At 37.6% G+C, this 23104-nt stretch overlaps 4 protein-coding genes across 6 annotated transcripts; 2 read left to right on the top strand and 2 right to left on the bottom strand.

Moving 5' to 3' along the window:
- Positions 1–3317: 3317 nt before the first annotated feature.
- On the bottom strand, positions 3318–9808 carry LOC141898254 (uncharacterized). The gene is made up of 13 exons (XM_074784080.1): positions 9022–9808; positions 8586–8700; positions 8334–8514; positions 8141–8251; positions 7957–8046; positions 7796–7862; positions 7615–7677; positions 7446–7526; positions 7262–7342; positions 7109–7174; positions 6905–7011; positions 4607–6743; positions 3318–3344 (listed from the first exon to the last, which is right to left on the bottom strand). The coding sequence occupies exons 2-13, from the start codon at positions 8590–8592 to the stop codon at positions 3318–3320; spliced, it is 3018 nt and encodes a 1005-aa protein (XP_074640181.1). The 5' UTR covers positions 8593–8700; positions 9022–9808.
- Positions 9809–9949: 141 nt separating this feature from the next.
- On the top strand, positions 9950–15126 carry LOC141898704 (uncharacterized). Its single transcript, XM_074784756.1, has 3 exons — positions 9950–10599; positions 10916–11734; positions 12242–15126. Exons 2-3 carry the CDS (start codon positions 10927–10929, stop codon positions 14413–14415), a joined length of 2982 nt encoding a protein of 993 aa, XP_074640857.1. The 5' UTR covers positions 9950–10599; positions 10916–10926; the 3' UTR covers positions 14416–15126.
- Positions 15127–15449: 323 nt separating this feature from the next.
- Positions 15450–19621, bottom strand: LOC141898746 (major facilitator superfamily domain-containing protein 10-like). Of its 2 annotated transcripts, none has more exons than XM_074784817.1 (13): positions 19526–19621; positions 18928–19097; positions 18645–18741; positions 18469–18572; positions 18101–18259; positions 17272–17463; positions 16950–17046; positions 16759–16870; positions 16622–16677; positions 16479–16531; positions 16310–16400; positions 16091–16228; positions 15450–16002 (listed from the first exon to the last, which is right to left on the bottom strand). In XM_074784817.1, exons 2-13 carry the CDS (start codon positions 19060–19062, stop codon positions 15902–15904), a joined length of 1335 nt encoding a protein of 444 aa, XP_074640918.1. In that variant the 5' UTR covers positions 19063–19097; positions 19526–19621; the 3' UTR covers positions 15450–15901. The 2 variants fall into 2 exon arrangements, with proteins under 2 accessions (XP_074640918.1, XP_074640919.1); XM_074784818.1 differs by lacking the exon at positions 19526–19621 and adding an exon at positions 19255–19477.
- Positions 19622–19731: 110 nt separating this feature from the next.
- On the top strand, positions 19732–21777 carry LOC141900179 (uncharacterized). Of its 2 annotated transcripts, none has more exons than XM_074786950.1 (2): positions 19732–19805; positions 20631–21777. In XM_074786950.1, the coding sequence occupies exon 2, from the start codon at positions 20739–20741 to the stop codon at positions 21750–21752; it is 1014 nt and encodes a 337-aa protein (XP_074643051.1). In that variant the 5' UTR covers positions 19732–19805; positions 20631–20738; the 3' UTR covers positions 21753–21777. The 2 variants fall into 2 exon arrangements, with proteins under 2 accessions (XP_074643051.1, XP_074643052.1); XM_074786951.1 differs by lacking the exon at positions 19732–19805 and adding an exon at positions 20484–20495.
- The last annotated feature ends 1327 nt before the right edge of the window (positions 21778–23104 follow it).

The following is a 23104-nucleotide window of genomic DNA, read 5'->3' as shown; positions in this document are numbered from 1 at the left end:
AGGACTAAACCACAGGACATACAGGACTAACAGTAGACAATTCAACAACCAATGAATTGCGATTAACTAAGACATACAGGACATACAGGACTAACTTAATTGCGATAGACATACAGGACTAACAGTAAACAATGCAACCAATGAATTGCGATCGCGATCACAAAGACATACAGGACAAACAGGAATAAACCACAGTAAATTGCGATAAAAAAGACATACAGGACTAACTGCAGTAAATATATAGGGCCTTAGGAATGCAAAATTCATTCATTTTGTCATTTGTAAACATTCCACAACTTATTTCATTATGTCATTTCCAGTTTTCAAAGGGAATTTTCTTAACTTCAGATGCCTCGAGGACATAAACATATAGAAAGATCTGTCCCAAAAAAATGTCAAGTGTCTTTCATAGTGCAATGGGCCCTGGTTTCCACGTTTATATATCACATATAAAATTCTACAGAAACAATCAATGAATAAGTGAAAATTTACGAATAACAAACAAGACATTCAAGCAGTTGAGTAAGTTAAAATGGGACCAATCTATATATATTATATATGGATTATACAATTTAATCAGGGACAGCCTTGAACCGAGGTTGATGTGTCCATACACTCTCTTCATACACTCTCTGAACATGCATGTATGTATACTGCAGCCAATTGATGATAAGTCAAGGATGTTGAAGTTCTAGACATGGTCAGAATCATCCAGAGACATCGGCACGCATCACAATAACTGATGATTTTGCAGTAACCTGTAACATAAAAAATCAAGCGGTAATCTATTCACAAAATATATTTTCCTGAAAGAAAAAACCTGAAATAGAGCACTATAAACACCAGTGCATATACATCGCTTCTTAACCTTATATATAATCGAGTAAATATATAGGTGACTAAGTGACGGTCATTATAGGCTTCTACGTTCACCATGGGAAATGAAAATATTTCTAACGTCAGGGATTCATTCGAAACCCGATCAATAATATTCTATACAAACTATTTAGGAAATCGGGTCACAATGAAAACAAAACCACCTGATATGTTCAGGAGGAGCCTCATTGATTGGAGCACATTTCCAATGATACCATCTATGGCAATTATCACATTCAATTGAGAATGTGGACTTTTTCTTAGGATTAGCATTGCAGTTTTTGTGGCAGACAGGGCAGGTTTCAGCAACTAACTGAGAAGGGGTTTTTTCAACTTTTGATGACAAAAGATTATCTAGTTTCAATTTTGCTAGGTTTTGGAGGCCTGCATTTCCAGGTTGATCTATAAGAATTTCTAATTCTTTTTCAGAATTGGAATTATTGATTTCTGTAATAGGAGAACTGTTGAGATAATCATCTCTATTATTATAATCGATTACAATAGATTTTTTCTTATGATGATTATGTTCAATACGAATGTGCTTTTGAAGGAATGTTTCACTTGCATATGAATTAATAACCCCATCTGCCCAACAAATAGCACATGAGATAGGTTTCAAAGATGAATGAGAAGTGGATATGTGCCTATCTAGTTCCCTGCGACATGAACAAAGATATGGAGGATTTATTTTGTCTTTAATACAAAAGGAACAGACAATACTTTTTTCAAATAAAACAGACTTCGAGTCATTTTTAACAACTGGTATTGACTTAATATCTTTTGGTTTGGTATCTTTTGATTTTTTTGGTAAGGATGATTTATTCTGACTTAAAATATCTGCTGAAAATTCGATATCATTGCCAGGATCTGGATCAGTGGAGTCTATGGTTTCAATTTCTGATATTTTAGCTTTTTTACCTAGTTTGATAGCAGCATTTTCAACCATAGCAGAAAAGGATACACCTCTGTTAGCAGGTCTAATTATCTTTCGCCCTCCGTGTCTTGCATTCTCAGCATCTTTAGGCATTGTAACCTTAGGGCAGTAAGGGTCTATCACTTCAAGTTCAGGAAGGTTTATGGCAACCTGATTGTCCTTGATTGGACCCTCAGCACGCCTATGAGCCATATTGTGAGGTTGTCGTTTGGCAGGTCGTCCGCTTATTAACTTAATTCCACAGTGGCTTTCATTATGTAAAATACTTAGAATGTGCCCTTTCCGAGCAGCATTGATATCATTCGAGCTAGCAATGTGGGAATGATCTTTTAACTTATCAATGAGGGTAGATGAAACAGAAATATTTTGTCGAGTAAAATTGTAAGTTGGCAGAGGCTCCACAATGTGGAATTTATATGCATCAATTAAAGCCTTCGTTGTGGTTATATTGTTTTTTTGGGCAAAACAGGCAAAAAGATGTTTGCAAAAATATGGTTGTCCAATCATTATAAAAGCTTCACAAGTACATATACCTAGTTTCAAATTGATTAAATGGCAATTACCATCTACGTATGAAAGACAATTTTCAGGAACGATTGTAATAACGTAATTGAATAAGATACGACTGGATATTGAATCTAAATTTCCTATGTACCTTCGGCATTTTTTTGAAATGTCATATGAATGTTCCTCGGATATTGATACTTTATCGGGGAATCTTTCTTCTAAAACATCAAGCTGATTGAATGTATATTGAGTATCACCATTGAAAAAATTATCATTATCTTCTAACCTATTTAAGTTCTTTCGTGAAGAACTCTTCACAACAAACCAATTAGTTTCTTCATCATATTTTAAAATCTCATTATTCTGTAAAAAATCAAAGGCTCTTTTGCAACACTTTTCTATCTTTTCAAGGTGACGTATATTCTTAACTCGTTGGTCAAGTTGCTTAAATTGGAGATTGTTCATATTTGTCGCTTTGATCTCATCATTAAAAACATTTTCAAACAGTAATCGTACAAAAGATGATATCAGTTTATTTAGGTGTCCACTTAAGTAGACATCATCTATTTGTTTGAATTTGCGCTCAGTAATATTATCAGTTAATAGCAAAGGGTTATTTCTGTTAGATTGGTCTGACTGATAAATTGATTCAGCATTGAATGCATCAGACCAAATTTGGGAATTAAACCAATTCTTCTTTAGGTAATCAATAAATAATGTTTTTGTATCTTGCGACATAAGGTCTAAAGAAATATCATTCTCAATAAAACTAATAAATGAATTGGCTATATCAGTTCTAGAGGAAGCATCCCATGATCTCATAATGCATTTGAAACCAGTTTCTAGAGGCTTGCAAAATAAGCGAAGTTCTTGATTTTCATTCATGAAGCGACGAATACACTGCAGGACATGAAAATTACATAGTACTGATTTAAGATTATTGTCAGATGCTCCTTGCTTTAGACTTGCATCTTTATCATGTTGTACAAAAGGACAAAATCTAGATGTTGATGAACATGGCTTGATTCTGAAAAAACCATTGCCATCATTAAATATATAGAATTCAGATGGATGATTACATTTTTCGTCTTTACATGGTGTATTGGCTAGAACTAACTGGATGGTAGTTGCATGAGTAGCCCCCCCTTCATCACTACTAATTGATGCAGCAGCAATACGTCCTTCATTTTTGTTGTCTGCAAAAGTTACAAATGAAGTTTTGAATTTCCACGAATTGAAATCATGTTTCACGTCAATACCAATGACAGATTGTCCAAAGTTGGATAAATGTTCCAGAGAACGAGGATCAGAGAGAATAATGTGATAATTACGTTTGAGTGTGGCATCCCCTCGTTGAAATAAAAGGACAGATTCATAGTTACCCTCTAATAATTTTTCAGTATTTCTCCAATCAGAACTTAGAATAGGTATTTCGTCTTGAGATTTCATATGTAATTTTATCGAAGATTTATCAATATATTTCAATCTATTTGAAATTTGATCTAGGGTATGGTCATGACCGGCGCCATCATTTACATTTGATACATGAAGGTTATTGTGAGCATTGGTGGCAGAAAGAACCTTCATTGCTGTGGCTTTCATCATGACTCTATTTTCATCCCATCTATCTCTAGTAGATAAATTAGGTCGCTTTTTAATTTGTAAAGGAATATTGTCATGATATTGACCATTAAGTGGTTTGCTGAAGATTCTCCACTTGGATAAATCAGTACTAAATAATACAAGTTTCGTTGCCCAATAACACATAAAATGAGGGTGAATTAATTTTTTTGGCTCAAACTGCTGCCTTAACTTCACAGGACGATCACGTTTATTCTTCAGCTTATAGTTGTAACAGTTGGAACAAAGTGTTTCACCATCAGCATTTTTCCTCCATTTGTTAGACATGGTAATGGAGCAATGAATACATTGTTTATCATTTAAAACAACGTCAATTTGACATGAGGGACAATTAGTGATGTTACTGGACATATTCAACTTTGAAAGATAATATCCACATGATGATTTACAAACTGAAGACTTTGACGAACATTTTATGAGCATTTCTGCAGCCACAAATTGAGAAGTATCCTCAACAATTGGCTCAATAAATTCAAATTTATTATCTAATCTATGGGTTTGCCAATTCTTTTTTAATGTTAAGGAAGCTTTCATCGTTGTCTGGTTACCAACAAATGAAGGCCGCACATTCTTATGCAGACGAACTGTTTTTGTAAAATCAAAAGTGAATCTATCGAAATAATATTTTGTGTCAGCACCAGTCATTACTTCCCCATTTTCAACCCATTCATCACTAAGTGGATTCTGGTTGTTGAGGTATTTCTTGATAGTGTCAATGGCTATCTGGTCATTTGTACCTTGGTCTGTACAATGAAAACTTTTATACTTCGTCTTACTGCCAGTTGAATGAAAAGCAACTTCAAGATAATGCTTTCCTCTCCTGATGCGATGGGAGATAGTAGTTTTAGAACCATTAATATGGGAAGTTAATGGTTCAGCTGAATTTATAGTTAATGAGGATTGAGGATTCAAAATTGAGGATGTAGATTCAGGTGTAGATTCATTATTCGAAATTGGTGTAGATTCAGGTGTAGATTTAATAGTCAAAATTGGTGCAGATTCACTATTCGAAATTGGTGTAGATTCATTAGTCAAAATTGGTGCAGATTCACTATTCGAAATTGGTGTTGATTCAGGTGTTGATTCATTAGTCAAAATTGGTGCAGATTCACTATTCGAAATTGGTGTTGATTCATTAGTCAAAATTGCTGCAGATTCATAATTCGAAATTGGTGTAGATTCAAGTGTTGATTCATTATTCAAAATTGGTGTAGATTTAGATTTGGCTGTAGTTAAGACTGATTTGCTTTTTTTAGGGGCAATATAAGAGTCTGACATCTTTAATTCAGAACTAGCTAGTGTATTATTTGACTCAGTTGATCGTTTATGTCTCTGTCTGCGAGATAATCGTGATATCTTAGAGAAAGTAGTACTATTAGCAGTAGGTTGAGATGACTTTGAGAAGAGTTGAGTAATATCAATTAGATGTTTCATAAGCCAATTAATCAATATCAATCTAACAAAATCAGAATAGTTAGAAATGTTCTTAAGATAAGATAATTCATTGGGAGATGAAAATACACTTGAAATATCCTTTTCATAATAGGTTGCAATGCAAGCACCAATTAATGTAGCAGGGCCACAGACAGATGAACATGATTGGAGTGGGTAATAACTAGTACAATTATTACTACATACATGCACTGAATTTTCAGTAACAAAATGAGGATCATGGAGGTGGATATAAACAGGATCAGGGCAATTCAAACCTTTCAAAACAGATCTTAAATGATTTTTAAATTCCCTTGGACAATCCCATGCTAGTGTATCAGCATAACACAGTTTGTTACTTTTTGGGTAAAAAACTGCTAGTGCATAATGATTGGCAACAACATGTCCATAAGAATTTAGAAATACGAAATCGTTTTGGGTGCCAACATGCAGGAAAAAAATTAGTTTATCACAACTTATGAGTGGATTAGGACCGAATCTTTTATATAAATTTGAAACATATTTCTTAGCATCAAATGTAAGTGGCATCATAAATGCATGAATATTACAGTACTGTTCATTTATCATAGATGCAAAAGCATTTAACACAGATCCTTCAAACCATTTTTGATTAGTCATCGTCTGAAGTTCTGATACAGATACGCTATTATTATTACCAACTGGAAATTGTTGAGAGGGTTTTAAGGAAAAGAGCATATTTGAAAATGCTTGAATCTGTTCCCAATCGACTGAATCAGTGGGGCTTAAAGGCTTACTATTTACCCAAAGATTCATGGCAAAAAGATCTTGTTGTTTGGTTTTAGCATAATGTAAGAAAAGAAACCTATTAATCTGATCAATAGAATAGCAGCCTGTATCGAGTCTCACATGGATATTAATGGAAGGGTCACGGACAATCCTTGACTGCATCTGTGCTTTTATGTCCTCCAACTGATTTTTGTGGGGCATAGTGGGGGCATCATCAGCCAAATGACATGAATTAGACATGTCACAAATTCTGAATGACGTGACCTTTGATGGCATAACAGGAGGAATTTTCAAAAACTGATAGTCATTGAGGCACATTTCTGTTGGATTGTAACTAAAATTTCTTCTACATACATGTTCATCATCAGAATCATTCTCATCACTATCATCAATTATGATTGGTTCGATACCTCCACCACCTGTGATACTTAGCTGTTTTTTGTTTTCCATCCAGCTATCTTCCTGCATCTTTAATCTTTCTATCCTTTCTTTCGAACTATCTTCCTGCATCTTTTCTGCTTCCTCTATCGTTCCTTCCGAGAAATTGTCACAAGCCGCGTCCTTTCCTTCTTCCTCCATTGTCCGCCTGAAATACACATTATCAACTCACTTTTTTTAGACATATGAATAGATAGAGTATGAAATTACCCATATAGGCCTAACATAAAACATGGGTATCTCTGAGTCATTTGCATTAAGTCATTTAGATTTGTAGGTACTAAATTAATTGAATTATGTTGTACTTACATTTCAGTATGGTTTAAACTAACATGGTCTAGAAGATCTTTCCAATTGGTGAATTCGACTCCGCAAAAACATGTCGAGTCAGCAGGATCCGTCTGTGGATGAATAACCTAATGTGGAAGAGCACATTAATCTGTTTTTGCTTCAACATCTAAGCAAAAATAACAAAAATGAACCCGCGTCTCGCAGAAAGGGCATCAAACTTACATGTTCCACTGACTTCCTTTTTCTGTTAAATCTTTTAGTATTGTGACAACTTCTATTGTAGCATCCCTGAATATGAAAACAAAGCTTTACAGCATAAATCATACCAATACCAATGAATTTCTATAATTTCATTTCGAGAAACATATTACTCACGTTCTTAGTCTGATAAAAAGGAGTAAATAATTTAGGCTTTAAACAAATAGCAACACCAGCCACATCAATTTTAGTCATGTACTGGAAAAAAAAGACAGATTTGTGCATGCACAGCCTTTAGGTAATTGTGAAATAAAAGTGACCAAACTAATATTAAATCATAAGTTCTTGAGATGATATGTACCTGGTCGAATGTGAAAAAGGCTCTTTGATCTTCACAACAGAATTGTTTCCTTGTATGATGCGCAACGTCAAAACTGCTATACTGGATTGAAGGATACAAAAAACTGTTAAAATATATCTAACTTTATAAAGATAAATCACGTACAAATCACTTAGGAAAACAACTTTACCACTATTGTTGAATCATCCCATGCTCTTGCTTGATCATCCTTCAATTTGTTTTTTGCTATCAGCTATCAATATGATTCATTAATTCAATGCAAGGATTTTGAATAAAGTGGTTTCGTATTCAAGTTATAAAAACTAATTGCAAATCATTCATTTTCTAGGATATCAATGCTAAATGATTACCTTTCGTCGATGGACTGCTCTACTTCTTTGCATCTTTTCAATCTCATATGGAAAGTATTGAGGGCACCTGATTAAGAATCATTCATTATTTCCAGTACAATCATCAAATTTATGTAGTTTGCATACCTGGTAATTGGATAAAATAATGCAATTCTACGTACATTTCATCTTCATTTTTCAATAGCAGTAGTTCCATTATCCTGTTATTTATGAACTGATTTCCCTTACGGCTGGGGTGTAACAAGTCAGTCCTAGATCACAAAATTTAGAAAAAAACAAGTTAGTTTAAATCGCGAAAAAATGCACATAACCTACTGGGCTTATTAAAATTAAACGATTACTTACGGTGAAAGGAGATCTCTTGAGAAGTGAAAATCAACGAACTTTACACCAAGTGTAAAGCATTCGCGGTGCAGCATTTCATTGTAATGAAATATTTTTGTGTCAGCATCGAAACTTTAAAAAAGAAAGAAATTTAAAAATCATTACATCGATCATAAATATAGTACTTCAAGAAAAATCTATTCTTGATACTTACTCATCACATCGAGGAAAAAGAGCTGGTACAATGATGGTCCCAGTACATTTATAGAGCAACAATCGAATTAATTCAACGTGTCTTCGCAGAACAATCTCAAGCGGGACATCACGCGTCATATTATTTGTTCCAACATGGACGATTAGTTGTTCCACATTCAGCATCTTCACCTTTTTCAATTCTGTAATATACAACTAATCAGTAACCCAATGAAAATGAACAATATAAATCAGTACTGAACCGAGAAATTACCTTCCATCAATGTTTCAATGGTTCCTCCGGGGCACACGATCCTTGTCCATTCAAATAAGCCTACACCATCTAGCCCAGCATACTTTAAAATGCTGTCTGCTACGAGACCAATACGCTACAAAAAAGATTATTTGTCAGTCTCAGGCCAATATCACAGGGAGGTGTGAGAGAGCACACTGGTTACTGTAAGACCCTACTACATGCAAAAGAAGTGACACATATATGTATATCAATGTGATAGAATTGATTGAAAAATTGTGCATAATAGTAGCTAGTGCCCAAAAATAGAACACAGTGTTATTGAAGTGAAAATTTCTAAAATCCTCTGAAGCGGTGCTTATTTGGTAGCTACATGGGTATTCTAATTGAATAAGCATAAAGATAAGCGTGCACACACAGTAGCCTATGCATAAACAAGGGCCAGTTTCACCTTCACCTAAAAGTCCTGCAGTGTGAAGACTAACTTGTTCACCTAAACCACCTCTACCAGGCTGTGGAAGGCCTAACATCAGGCACTAAATTAAAAGATTCCTCTAAATCAAATTATCTATAAACATCCTCTTAATTGCAGGCAGACTGATTCAGGGAGGGGTGCAGCCCAAAATAGGGCATACATATCAGTATCATATATAATTAAAAATCAAAAGGGCACCAGATCATCAGAAAACATAATACCTATATTTTGGAAGTAGGCCTACAGAGAACATGTTTTGGAATATAAGCTTTTTAAAAATACTTGTTGATATTTTTAATTTTTCCTTTAAATTTCATTGCAACTTAAAAGTTTTAAGGGGTGTACACCCCTGTATACTCTCCTGATCTGCCCCTGAATTGCCACTTAACAAAATTTCTCAGCTTAATTGTTGGCTAACTAGCTCAGTGAAACTGGGACCAGACCTAATGCATACACCCTCAGTGGCCAGGGCCAGGATTAAACAGTTAGGCTACGTATATAAATAAAGGAATGAAAAGTACTTATCCTGAAATTGGTTAGGCTATCTATCTGCAACAAGAAATACATTTTCATTGACTCTGAATACAGGGAACTACCATTCTTCTGTTTCGAGGCCTTAAAATTTATTGTTTATTTTTTGTTGCTGGATTTGGAATGGTTGTTGGAATATTTAAGGCCTAGTAGGTGGTGACTGTGTACGGGCAACATAGGCCTATACCCAGTGGCATGGCAATGGCATGCCACTGGGTACCCACTACTGCACTATAGTATACTGCCTACGGCTACTGCGACTGGTGGTTCGGTTGGCAGAAATTACTTGTTAACATGGGGGGGGGGGGGGAGGGGGGAAGTAAGCGTGGATGAAGACAAATTAATTTAGCCGAGTAAGTAGCAAGTAAAGTAGTGGCAGTACAGTAGGCCTAGCGACAATGTGAGTGTGGTGGTAACGTGGCCGTGGTGGCAATAACAAGACTCCAAAACTGGCAAAAGCCAAAATTAAAAAGCCCTGCCGCCGCGCGGTCGCGACGCCTCGCCTGCACCACCGTGTACGATCCTCGCGGCGTTCACCAGTGTTACCCAGTGAGTTTTTTATAATCTTGCAATCTACCTCTTTTTTCAAACCAATATTCCCACCAACTGGTCCGGAGACAAGCTTAACACGTTCGGAAAACATGATTCACAATCTTTTAATCAACAGCCAGCAAGAATACACTTGACAGAAAATTCAAATTCAGCGGTTAACCGTTAAAAGTGAGTTGTTTAGCTGTGGGAGTAACAAAAAGGCGATCTTGATGACGTCACTAGCCATCGACCAAAACAGGCTTTCAACCTTTTGCGATTTGATCCCATCCTGAAGATACATTTTTACACAAAGGCAAAATTAACCGCATCAAGGAACACGAAGGAAGGATCTACCAGCCTGAGAAAAGAACGCAGGATCGAGAGTCGTCAAACGGCGGACCAAGTCCAAAGAACCTTCCTAATAAATTTTTCTTTTCCCGTTCCGTTGCTGAATCACTGAATTCGTCTCTATACCCTTGTGGTGTGTGGCCAAATTAGGTAAAAAAGTTTGTTGTTTTTTTTTCAAAGAAAAATGATTTGTACCTAAATAATTTGTACCTCAATTTTGGCAAATATCCCGCAACTAACTAAAACAACTACTACGTCTACTAATCAAGCATGGAAAAACTGGGTTGCAAAAAATTCAAATATTCGCTTTGACTTATTAACTAACTGATTTGTACAAGCTATTTGAACTCTTATAGCTTAATTTTTTACTTTTTATTGGATTATTGGTCATATACTTTTCATTCATTCATTCTGCAGTTTATGATGCATTCCTATTAAATCTCATTTTCTCTATTTAACAATACAGACCGATGACAGATGGCAAATCAACAACCAACAAACGCCACCAAAATATCGACAACGCGCTGCGTTCAACCACCAGAAATACGCGTAGCGGAAATTGTACAGAAATTACTCGTTAGAGCGTTAACTAAAATCTGTCAAGATTACGTTAAATTCTCCGGGTTCGTCGTCGTCACCGGCAACCTGAAACTAAACATCGACGATAATGAAATCGCTTACGTAACGTTGAACGAATCGGTTAGTCATCCGCCGCAGAATCAAATCGTTACGAATCGTTTCGATAGTCGCGAAACGTTGCAGCCAATCACGCGTCTACCTACGCAGTCGATGCCGCCGAATTATGCCAATCATTTTGAAGTTGCGCCGATTACCAAAACTTTACCGACTGACAACGTTCAAGCGTTGAACGAAAATGATAAATCAGAGAATAATGTGCTTTTTCCCGATATCTCGTTCGATAATGCGGCGACTGCCAAAAACGATTTCGAAGTTCGAAATCATCTGCAAAATTTGATCAACGAATCGCAGAAATATTTCGACGGAGGTGAAACGTCCGATCGGGAACAGACGGCTGATCGATCGGGAGAACACGATGCGGACGATCGTATCGTCATCGGCGATACAACATTGGATGAAAATCATCGAGATGTGAATTCGATAGCCGAGAATGAAATCGACGATATTCCAGATGATGATCTTGAAGCTAATGATAGAGAAAGTAAAGAATTGCAAGCTACAAAAGCAGAGGATGAGAAAGAAGAGGTTGAAGATGTTGATGATGACGATGATGATGATGACGACGATGATGATATTGCTTTGGCCGGTAAGTTAGCTCCTGTTGCACTTTACCCTTTCAGTGCGGACAAATTCTTCCTTATAAGTGCTGATGATTTGAAAATTTTGGAAAATTGCATTGCTCTACATTGTTTAATGAAGTGCGTCTACACTGCGCTGCAGCGTAACGTTTTTCTAATTTTTGACAGGTGCTGCCATCTTTCAATAGAGTATATAAGTAGTAGAAATAATATCAAAACACCGCAGTGCAGTGTTTTAACAACGTTCATCAATGATTTATACACCGCACTGCGGTGAAGAGTTATACCCACTTAAAGGGTTAGATATAATGTTAAACTGGAGCACTGCGATGAAGAGTTAGACTCACTTAAAGGGTTACATGTAATGTTTAATCTGGATTTCTCATCCGATTGATTTCATTGGTCCTGAATGATATGTAATAAGTGTGGATTAGTGCATCTTGTTACAATTAATCCACTCCAATTCACGCCAGTTAATCTAATTTGTTCGTTATCGCAATTTTCAAATTGTTTAGATTTGATACGTGATGCTGACAGTGGCAGTGATACCGAGATCGATAGTCAACCGAACCCGAACCCCGTTAGAACTAGGTCGGCGCGCAAAAGTAAAAAAGGTCAGTACATCTGTTCCGAGTGTCCGTTTTCTACGAATCAGCCTCGCGCGTTTAAAGAGCATAAAAAGCGACACAAAGCCCAAGCTTCGTTGCACGTGTGTCTGCAGTGTAACAAATCGTTCCTATCGGCGACGAGGTTAAGAGCCCATATGAACAGTCACAAACTGAAATTCAAGTGCACCGATTGCCGGATCGAATTCGCAAAAAAAATCGAGCTGAAAAAACACTTGAAAGACGAACACAACCTGACAGGTTATTCTTGCGATTGGTGCTATAAATTGTTCAGTAATCGCACCGAGTTGCAGTCGCATCTGCAAGACGCGCATAATCACATCTGTTCGATATGCGGCGAATCGTTCACCCGCGTCGTCGATTTACACCGACACCGCACAGAGAGTCACTGTAAAGAGATGCTGCAATGTAAAGTATGTAACAAGGTTTGTTCGTCGAAACGAACGCTTCGTAAGCACATGATGCGACACAAATCTCTGAAAGATCGGTCTCACACGTGCGATATCTGCGGTAAAGTGTTCACCGCGCAGAGTACGCTCTACCATCACAAACGCGGCGTGCACAGCAACGAGAAACCGTACAAGTGCAAGTTCTGCGAGAAATGTTTCAACTTTCATCACAGCTTGAAGTTGCATCTGTTGCATCACAACGGGACACGGCCGCACCAGTGTCCTCATTGCAGTAAATCGTACCTGACGGCGACGCATCTGAAGAGCCACGTCGACGCGATTCATAATCCGAAAAAATATAAATGCGTCACGTGCGGCAAGAATTTCCCGTACGAAAGCAGTTTAAAGATGCACATGATGCTTCATAAAGGCGAACGCCCGTTTTCGTGTTCGATCTGCAACAACGGATTTGTGAGTAAAAGCGCGTTGAAAGCGCACGAGAAAACCGCTCACACCACCGGTAAAATGTACCAGTGTAACGTCTGCCAGAAGACGTACAAAACGGAAGGTTTATTGCGGGCTCACGAACGCCGACACACGGACGCCGGTTCGAGGTTTATGTGCGACATATGCGGCCATACGTTCATGTATAAGAGTAATCTAGACGCTCATATCGTCACGCACGGCAGCGAACGTCGCTTCGAATGTTACATCTGCGGGAAGTCGTTCAAAACGAACGCGACGCTCTACTCACATCAACTCGTGCACAAAACGGAAACGCCGTTCCGGTGTTGTATATGTGCGAAGGAGTTCAAGAGTAAAGAGCGTTTGGCCGCGCACGAGAAACGTCACTCCGGTTTAAAACCGTTCACGTGCGACGTCTGTCAACGATCGTTCCCGGATAAAGGCGGCTTGACGAAGCATAAGAAGACCGTGCACAGCGATTATAAACGTTTTGCTTGTTTGGTTTGCGGTAAAACGTGTTCGCGATCGGATAATCTCCGCGTTCACATGAAAACGCACGGCGACACGACCATGTTGAAGGCGGATTCTCTGATTAAACGACTCGACAATCCGATGGACGCCGATTTCTTACCGCAGGCACCGGTCCAGAAGAACGCCGCGTTACCGAAACCGGCGGCGAAAGAACGGATTAACGTTAACTTGCCGATGAACCCTTCGCCTATTATCACATCCGTGCGATCGCTTTCGGATCAGAATTGTCAAATTTTGACCGAAATGTCGGCGATGTCGGCTCCGTTATCCGTCAATCACTTGGCTATTCCGTCGTCGTCGTGCGTACAGAGTTCGATGATGAATATAACGCCGACCGCGTCGTGTAACGGTAACTCGATGCCGAATCATTCGAATCTCAACCAACCGACGAACATAAATCAAACGACTATTCAGATGGGTATCGGTCATCACAATCAGATGGTGGCGCCGCCGTTCAACGAGCGAATCTCGTTGAACCAGTCGAATTTGCACGCCACGCACAATATGACTCCGGTATCCGGTGAAAATACCCTGCCGATTAACCCGGTGGTTCTACCGATAATGAACCAACAACAGAACCAAACGCAGCAATCCGGTCCCGAACACGACTACGTTACCGCTGCTAATAGCGTGCTTTATATGCAATATGGGCCATACTTCAGTAACTTTCCGTACTAAATATCACTAACTTCATCCAAACTGACGACGAGTTATTGATCCATTGATTTAATCGGTACTGTATCGAGTGTTGTATTGTCGTTTATAGATTTCCACTTATTTGTTGGAATGTTTATTTTATTAAGATGAAGTGTCTAGTAAGGAATGAAGCTGGATATAATTATGAAAAAGTTCTAAGAAATATGTAAGTGGCTAAGTGGTCATATTCATAATATCCACAGTTGAGACTTTTTTAAGCACAACAGATATTTAGGTGCAATTTTCTATGCTTGAGAACTTGATTTATGTCAAGTTTTAAAAAGATTAAGATAATTTTATGTGTTAGTTAGGTGCTTTATTGTTTAGTTATTAGGCATGGGTCCATGATGTTGGCTTATGTGATTAGATTAAAATGTCTCCTAAGAACTGATATATTTACAGTGCACTGTTGAATGAACTCTCTTTACGAGTCACAACCATCACCTGCTTGTTGACAAGTAAACGCAGTTTATTTACACATTTTGAAGTGCTGCTACTTATGGTACTTATATTTGACAAAAATCTTGTGAAGTCTTTAAGATATGGCTCCCTAAATCTGCCATTTTTGCTATTTTGGCTTAAAAAAAAGAAATTGTTCCATTTTATTAAAGTAATGCAGGAATCAATTGTGGTTAATGTATTTTCAAAAAAATTTGTAAAACTAGTGAGTCACAACTTGAGTGAATTACTTTAAATATTATGTTAACTCATTATACGTATTAGTAGAATTTATAGATAAAATCATGAATTTTATAATGAAAATGACTTTCATGCTTTCTTAGCGAAATCCGGGTTTTGTTTAAAATTTGGTGTTCGACTGGTCTACAAGAAACAACAGAATGTCAGTCGGCAGCTAGTCACAGTCAAAACAGGTGTTGAATTCTTTAGAGGAAGCCATGTAAAATAGGCCGAAACTCCTTAAGTCTTGTTTGTTAAACAACAACAAAAACAATTTTTTCGATATAATTCAATATATTTTTCTTTAGTTTTATTTGATCTAAAGCTTAAAATACAATTATATATAAATATGAAAATTTCTTTCTTTTTCAACTTAAATCGAAATGGTACATAAATTTCTAAACAAAAGAGATCATATAGCTCACTTTGTTCGGTTGTTGATAAACGTAGAATTTTTAACACCACGATTTTCATTGTTCAAATGAGCATAAAATTCATCTGTTGTCAAAATTAACACTCTATTGCTTATACGCTGGAAGACAGAACTATAACTTGTGTAGCACCATTTTATTGATAATGGGTCAAAAATATTTCCATTGAAGCTTCGAAAGTATATACATTTATGCTAATTATGGCCATGAACATCCAGAGTTTTATTTTTCAACGATAAAATGTACAGTACCCTGTAAGACATTGGTTTCTACTCAATAGCCTTCATTTGTAGAATATTCATGGACACATTAGTTAATCGGCCGGCATAATGTGGATGGATTGGATGGAATTTTGACCATTAAAGTATTGCTAATTTATACTTTTTCAACAATATAATCGGTAACAAGAGAGACACTGCGCCTATACTGTAGCATATCGTTGCTCCCGCGCACCAGTAAACTGAAATAGAGATGATGTTGATATCTACATGAACATTGGCACTAGCAAATACTATTGTAAGGGATTATTGAGATGTTAGTTCACCTACCAGTACTAGCTAATAAAGGACCGATGGCCCTCGATAATGCACCCAGAGACCGAAATATACCGAGTATTCGACCTTTTTGATCTTCTTGTCCGTATGATGATATGATAGTAGTTAAACATGAAACGACTGTGCCTGCAGCTGAAATAATCGTGGATATGTTATACATCATACCTCTCGAGTTGGACAAAAATCTGACTAATGATGGTTAGTGGTACTTACCAAATGAAAACAATATAAGAGCAACGTACAGAAGCCATATGTTATTGGTAAAACCTATTATCACAAAAGAAGGAACTAGCGCCACCATTCCCTGAAATTGAGTAAATTTTCAATTGAGATCTCGCACTAATGCTGGGCTTTAATACATGATCCGTGCGGAATCATTTACCCGAAGAGCTGTTTTCTGCTCTGTTCCAACTTTAATTCTTCTTACATAACCTCCTAAAACCAACAAAGAAGGCATTTGATTAGTATTACACATTTAAAATGACTCAAACTTGGTAATTTAGGCAGTTTGGAATAATGGATTACCCTGTATAGTCGCCATCACAATTCCAATGAAGAAAAACATCTTTCCTTGTTTCATGCTGTAAATCGCAAAATGAACTTCTTGATTCTTTCTACTTCAAATATCAGGACTATATTATAGTTTAACGAGTTAACGGTACCTGTCATATTGGAAACGATTATGCGTGAGGAAAGTCAGAGTAAATTCTAATCCCGAAAATATCAGCAAATACAGGAAATACACCGCACCAATTCTCTGCAAGTTTGACGTGTCTGGCAAAAAGAAAGTTCATATCGAAAGGATAGACCGGGAAATATGAACAAAATACAATTTATCAGCTTTAAAACTCACCTCGATTCGACATGTTTCTTACAGCTTTGAAGGAGAATAACGAAACTGGATTAATCAAATGGCTTGCATCGGATAGACCATCACTTAGTGATGCGGCCTATAAAATAATCAAGCATTTCATCTTCAACTGTGTAGGCCCACACATATCGAGTGAGGGAATGAATGAATTTATTTTTCATTGTATCAATAAAAATGAATAAAATCAATAATAAACACAATATTCTACAAATTTTGACAGACACAATCCAAATTTGTACCAAATATAGACAAGTGACAAAACAGATTTGGATAATTAATTATTTTTCTTCAGTTTTGTACTCACTCTTTTCTGTGTTGGCAACGATTCCTTCAGACAAATGATTACGAATAGTATATCAATGAGTGATAAGACAAGAGCGAAAAGAGCAGGAGCCTGGAAGAATTCATCTTGATGGCTACGAGACCATTTCGCGAATGCTGCTCCGCATAATGGACCGATTAGGAAACCCAAAGAAAAAGCTATACCAATCAATGCCTGAAATTGAATTAGATAATTATCAGTTTTTGAGAAAACATAACTGGTAAGTTAGAGCAATACCTGTATGGCAATTGGGTATAAAAGAATCTATTATACAAGTATTATAGTATGTGAGTACAATAAACATGTCTAGTAGAGTGCATTATGAAATATGAAATAAAATATATCTAGGTTTAGATAAGAGCGTTTTCAATTTCGAGTGTACACGATTTTGCTATGTATCATCTATCAAGGTATCACCAGAGCAGTGTAACTACCACAAAAAGCCCTCCACCACTAGTCGATTGTCAACAAATAGCGAAATGATGGAACTGCAAAGAATTCAAATTCACAAACCAAATTGCATAGAGAATACATACATACTCAAAGTTTAACTTGTGCACTGGAACTAATTACAATGTAGATTAAATCAATAATTCATTTTTTATCTAGCAAAAACTCACAGATTGTCTTAGTGCTTAGAACATTTCTCCTAGGCATTACAATCTTTCCACTTGACAATCTTTGTTTTGCAAGTGGCTCGATAAATTCGATTGAAACGAACAATGGACAAGTTCATCACGTTCGATGCACATTTTGATGTCAACAGTTATCTTCAGAGCACACTTGACGTTTCTGATAATGAAATGCTTACCATGCCTTTACTGCGATTCTTCACCGAAGTACAATCTGTGATGATAGTTATAGCTAGACTAACATTGCCTTTACTCAGTCCACCGATGAATCGCGCTAAAACGAACCAGCTAAAGTTCCATGACACTGCCCATAAACCGTAAGATACGGCTACACCGATCTGAAATAGAAAGATAAAATGTACTATAGGGCCTATAAAATATACTGAGTTCTCTTGGGCCCCATTCGAGTCTTGGATTCAGTTTTATGGACCGCAAGCTCAGCTTAGCGACATGAGTAGGCATGTCTTCTATAACACATGTATAGACCTTCTTGCATTGATCACTTATGTTCTGAAAGCTGAATTTCGATGAATAAATGATTAACTACCATTGAAATAATGAGTACAGATTTTCTACCCCAGACATCAGACAGTGCACCAGTCAATGGAGATGACACAAACTGTAGCATTGAGAACAATGATCCAATAAAACCTACAAATCATATAGAAGCATATATACAGTGATGTTGAATCTAATACAAAATTGGAATATTTTTTCATTTACCTCCAAATAAAACCGCGTTCCATCTCGGGGTATCGGGAGCACCGACCAGTCCTCTGAATCCTCGCACCGACTTCAATATTGTAGAATAAAAATTATCCTGGAAAACAAAAATTTTCGAATCGATGAACATTTATTTATAGGTCAAGAGATTCATTCTAAAATTCCACTATTGATAAGAGTATTCTTCTTCCTGTTTCAACACGGAATTGAATTTAGGCCGAGTAAAAATAAATAAAGCACCAAATTGTTAGTCAGATGTCAGTCTAATTGTGGAATAACTAACCTCATCTTGTCTGCCATAGTACTCCAGCTGTGCCGGCAACAATGGTAAAATAACTGTGAAACCAATCAAATCAATAATCAATGATATGAAAACGATCCAAATAGTGCCGCTTCCACTGGCGGTCAGCGAAGCCATTATTCCTCGTTTTCTTTGCCAACAATTTGTGGTATCTAAAAAAGACAATTAAATGCATGTGCCTTTTTTGACGAATTAATTGTAAACATCAACTGGGCCAGTCAGTTCATTTAATTTATGCTACTCAAACTATCACTATGATTGATGTAATAGCAGGCCTATATCAAATCAACCATCATGACCATTACGGACACCGTCCACAGCATTAATCAGCCCATCGCTGTAGTGAAGGGGAACACGGTACATCGTATGGTAGTCAGACCAGCCCGGCCATGGTGCACCTATAAAGAGGCAGCCTTCCTTTTCGGCTTGTTCGTTTTTTTCCAACGGGCACCCGCCTTCCCTTTCGCTTTCTTCTCTCTGGCATTTTATCCGTTCAAATTCAAGCCTACTAAAATTCAATAATCATATAGGCCTATTATGCAATTCCTCATTCTTCACTTACTAACGTCTGTCAACTTACCTGAATACTCGATATCTGATTAGATCGATATCCAGTATCCAATATAAAAACAAAAAACTTTGACAGCTGTTTGGTTGATCAAAGGTTCAATAACTCGGAACTCCACGAATTCGGTACCGGCAGCTGGCGCCCTCTAACAGGATCGTAAGCTACTGCCCTCTCTCGACGAGAGGACGCACTAGCCGCGTTGACCTAGTTCGGCCGGTAGCTCATCCTAGAATAATGGCTGATGTGCAGGATTTTACGTGCAGGATTAAGAGCCGATTTAACTGTGTTGCGGGTAAGAACACTTCGATCTGACACTTTTGCTACGAATTTAAATACCTGTAATATTATAAATTGCAAATTTGCGTTTTGATATGCTGTCATTTATTCTTAAATCGAGTTTGAAAAAGTGGCGTGATTGCAAAATTGCGCAGCGCCGGGTTGGCTTGAACCCTGGATAAATTTCCTAGAAAATAGCATGGTTTACACCCACACACTTTCTTAACGAAATACTGATTTGACAGCGTTTAAGTTGCAAACCGATCTTGATTTTAATGTTAGTAGTGTGCAATAATCGTTTTTTGAAAATCTTAACCGATTCAGACGGTTTTCGTTGACTTACAGTTGACGTTTTAACCAACAGCTGATCCGCGGTCGATGAATGTCAAGGTTATTGTGTACTTTTTAAATCCCCATTTTGCAGACAAAAGACTGGTTACTAACTAAGAAGAGTTCCGTAATGGAATATTTTAACCCGGCGGAAGATATGAGATATTTTCATATCTAATAAACTAGCTTTTTATTTTGCTGTCTGTAGCCTATCGCTGTGATCTGATGAATTCAGCGGTTATTAATTAGACACTGTGCTGGGGAGAGGAGCGGCCTCGTGCATCATGGAATGCACACGAGTGAAGCATGAGGCTCGCTGTTACCATCCGCGCTCTGTTAAATCATTTCTTTCTTCCCTTATAAATACAGAGAAAGGGTATATTGTATATTTTTTTTTCTCCGTTGAAGACGTCAATTTATGAAACAGATTTTCGGAAAACCATTTTATGACGTTCATTTGATAATCCGATGAGTGATTAAAACATTTGTTTCTCTTTCTTTCATTTTTCAGGGGTATGAGACTAGCCTCACTATAGTAACAGTCCTGATGAGTGTTTTATAGCGTCCAGGTAGCAATTAACACAGCTCCTGGATCCGAGACGGAAAGAAATAACCCACCATGTCACCCATTAGTTTATGCTGTGAATGCGTCAGCGAGAAGGAAGCTGCCATCAAACCGTACCATCACAAAGGAGGAAAGCACAAAGTGCGTTTCGCCGTGCCGCAATTCGTAAATAAAACCGAAACGTGCGAAGATTTCAATACGCATCGGTGCAATATGATGGGCGAAACGCAAGTTATGTGCGGAATCGTGATTTTACTGATGCAGCTGTTCCTCGTGTTCAAACTGACCGTCGACCACGTTTTACCGGTTGTTTTGGCCGTTTTGTCGGGGATGGCGGCGTTAACCGGCGGCGGATTCGGATTGTACGCGGCGAATACGAAACTGATGCGGCACATCGTCATGTGCATGTTGATTTCGATCAGTTCGAGTATCCTGGCGATCGGCGTTCTCGCCAAGACGGCCATCGATTTAGAGGAGATCGTACGTGAACACCAGGACGATATGGTGCTGTTCGAAATGGTCGACGTTTTACTGATAGTGATGTCGTCGTTGGAGTTTTTCGCGGCGACCGCTCATTGGATTTTGTGTTTGTCGTCGTTGCGTAAGTCGCGGCGACGCGGTCCGCGCGAGTTCAGCGATTTCTACGAGCCGTGCATCGGTAATTCGACGCTGTGGTTCGTGCCGACGACTGCCGTCAATCTCGGCGAGCTCGATGAGGAAACGTCGAACGAAGCGGCGAAGAACGGTAAACATCCCGGCAGACGGAGGCATTTCAGCTCGGAAATGACGGCGAACGGACAGCTGATCATGGCCGACGACGGTCAGTTGATTTCTCCGGATGAATCTCGTACGGAATTAAGCGAGGGCGGCGGCGATGTGTTCGATCATTTGCCCGTCGTCGCTACGGTCAAAATCAATACGGAGGTCAAGGACTTGGCGGAGCCGGCGGATAGGTGTCGAAACGACAGCGGAATCGAGAAGGACTGCAGCGAGCAGGACGTGCGGGACGAAGAATTTATTTGGATTCTTAAAAAAGATGACGAGACTGCTGAAGAAAAATCCACTTAACCAGAATTTAATAATCACAGCTTGAATTATGTATCCTTTTGAATATTATTTTATTACTAATAATTATTGATTGTATAAGATTTCAACTGTTTTGAGTTCTGAAGTGGTTAAACACGGCGTTCGTCGTGAAAAAGGAGCATGGGATATTTTTTGATAAATACTTTTCCTTTCATTCCAGAAATTATGAATATTGATTTGATTCTAGTTTTGATTGGTTTGTTCGGTTTCCCAAAAGAAAACATTTTTTGCTTACCAAAATTAAACGAGAAAATGTACTACGTAAATAGAGATGAAAAGACAACCACTTCAGTTCTTCATTGGGTTAAATTTGGTAGGAAAATCGCACATATTATATTCGGAAAGACTTATATCTATATATATAAATAATTATGTCAAAATTCTGGTAATCAGATAGATTTGACATTAGGCATAGCTGTGATTTGAATTGTTCGATTGATAAGAAATGGAGGCAGCAAAAATGCTGATTTTTTTTTTCTACGTAAAAAAAAATACGAAAAACTGTATATTTAAAACTAATGATGAATGTATATGTTTAATCCTCTCAATGACTTGATGGAAGTTGCATTTTTTGTACAGACTAAAAAATGATGTTGTAATTACAGCTGTAAATAGTAAAGGGTGCTTGTTGTATACTTCGGTTCTGAAGACCGGAGCGATTTTCTGTGAAGAGTGTGGAAATTTTTTTATTGTTGGTCGCTAGGCGTTGATATCAGTGTGCTAAAAATTTGTAAGAATGAAACTGAAAGGCAGGATACGGTTCCGGCGTAGTTCGCGGTTTGAATTCGACTGGAAGGTTTAAACATTTGAAATGAACTTTATTTCAATTCTCAAACTCTTACCCAGAACTATCGAACGGGAGTTTTATTTTACTAGAGAGTTTTCACGTTATATAATGAAAAAAAAAGGGTATTCATTTTACGGAGAAGATTCGATTAGCTGGAAATCTTAATTTTTAACTCTGATTATCAGGCCTAGTTAGGTGACTCTCGGATTCAAGTTATATGAAAAAAAAGAGTTTATTTTGTTGAGAAGATTAGATCAGCTAGAAATCATTAGAAACTTAAAACTCAGATTATTATGCCTAGTTAGGTGACTCTCGGATGACCCACCGGCTCTCCAGCAGGCGTTTGATTAAGCATTGAGCCACGTGAAAATCAGAATTTAGAAAATATTAGTTTTATCTCATTTATTCTGAGGTATTCCCTCAGAATTGAATGGCTTAGAAATGTGGTTTTCTAGTCTTCCTCCGACCGATGCGTTTCAAGTTATCGTCGTCATCTTTTTTCGGAAACTGCCTTCAGAGAGAATACGGTCGTGGGAATGCCATCGGT

The sequence above is a fragment of the Tubulanus polymorphus genome, chromosome 2 (genome assembly GCF_964204645.1).
Source record: "Tubulanus polymorphus chromosome 2, tnTubPoly1.2, whole genome shotgun sequence".
In the NCBI taxonomy this organism is placed as follows: Eukaryota; Metazoa; Nemertea; class Palaeonemertea; order Tubulaniformes; family Tubulanidae; genus Tubulanus; species Tubulanus polymorphus.
Note: the sequence above shows the minus strand (reverse complement) of the source record. Positions and strands in the feature narration are given on the sequence as shown.

Bases quoted from the DNA above. Each gene is read 5' to 3' on its own strand.
- LOC141898254 (XM_074784080.1), bottom strand. The intron at 8,252-8,333 runs GTAAGTATCAAG...TCTTTTTTAAAG, and splicing joins CTTTTTCCTCGATGTGATGA to TTTCGATGCTGACACAAAAA. The intron at 7,678-7,795 runs GTAATCATTTAG...TCATATTGATAG, and splicing joins GAGCAGTCCATCGACGAAAG to CTGATAGCAAAAAACAAATT.
- LOC141898704 (XM_074784756.1), top strand. From the start codon at position 10,927: ATGGCAAATCAACAACCAACAAACGCCACCAAAATATCGACAACGCGC. The intron at 11,735-12,241 runs GTAAGTTAGCTC...CAAATTGTTTAG, and splicing joins TGATGATATTGCTTTGGCCG to ATTTGATACGTGATGCTGAC.
- LOC141898746 (XM_074784817.1), bottom strand. From the start codon at position 19,062: ATGGCTTCGCTGACCGCCAGTGGAAGCGGCACTATTTGGATCGTTTTC. The intron at 18,742-18,927 runs GTTAGTTATTCC...TTTGTTTTCCAG, and splicing joins ACTATGGCAGACAAGATGAG to GATAATTTTTATTCTACAAT. The intron at 17,464-18,100 runs GTAAGCATTTCA...ATTCAATTTCAG, and splicing joins AGAATCGCAGTAAAGGCATG to GCATTGATTGGTATAGCTTT.
- LOC141900179 (XM_074786950.1), top strand. From the start codon at position 20,739: ATGTCACCCATTAGTTTATGCTGTGAATGCGTCAGCGAGAAGGAAGCT.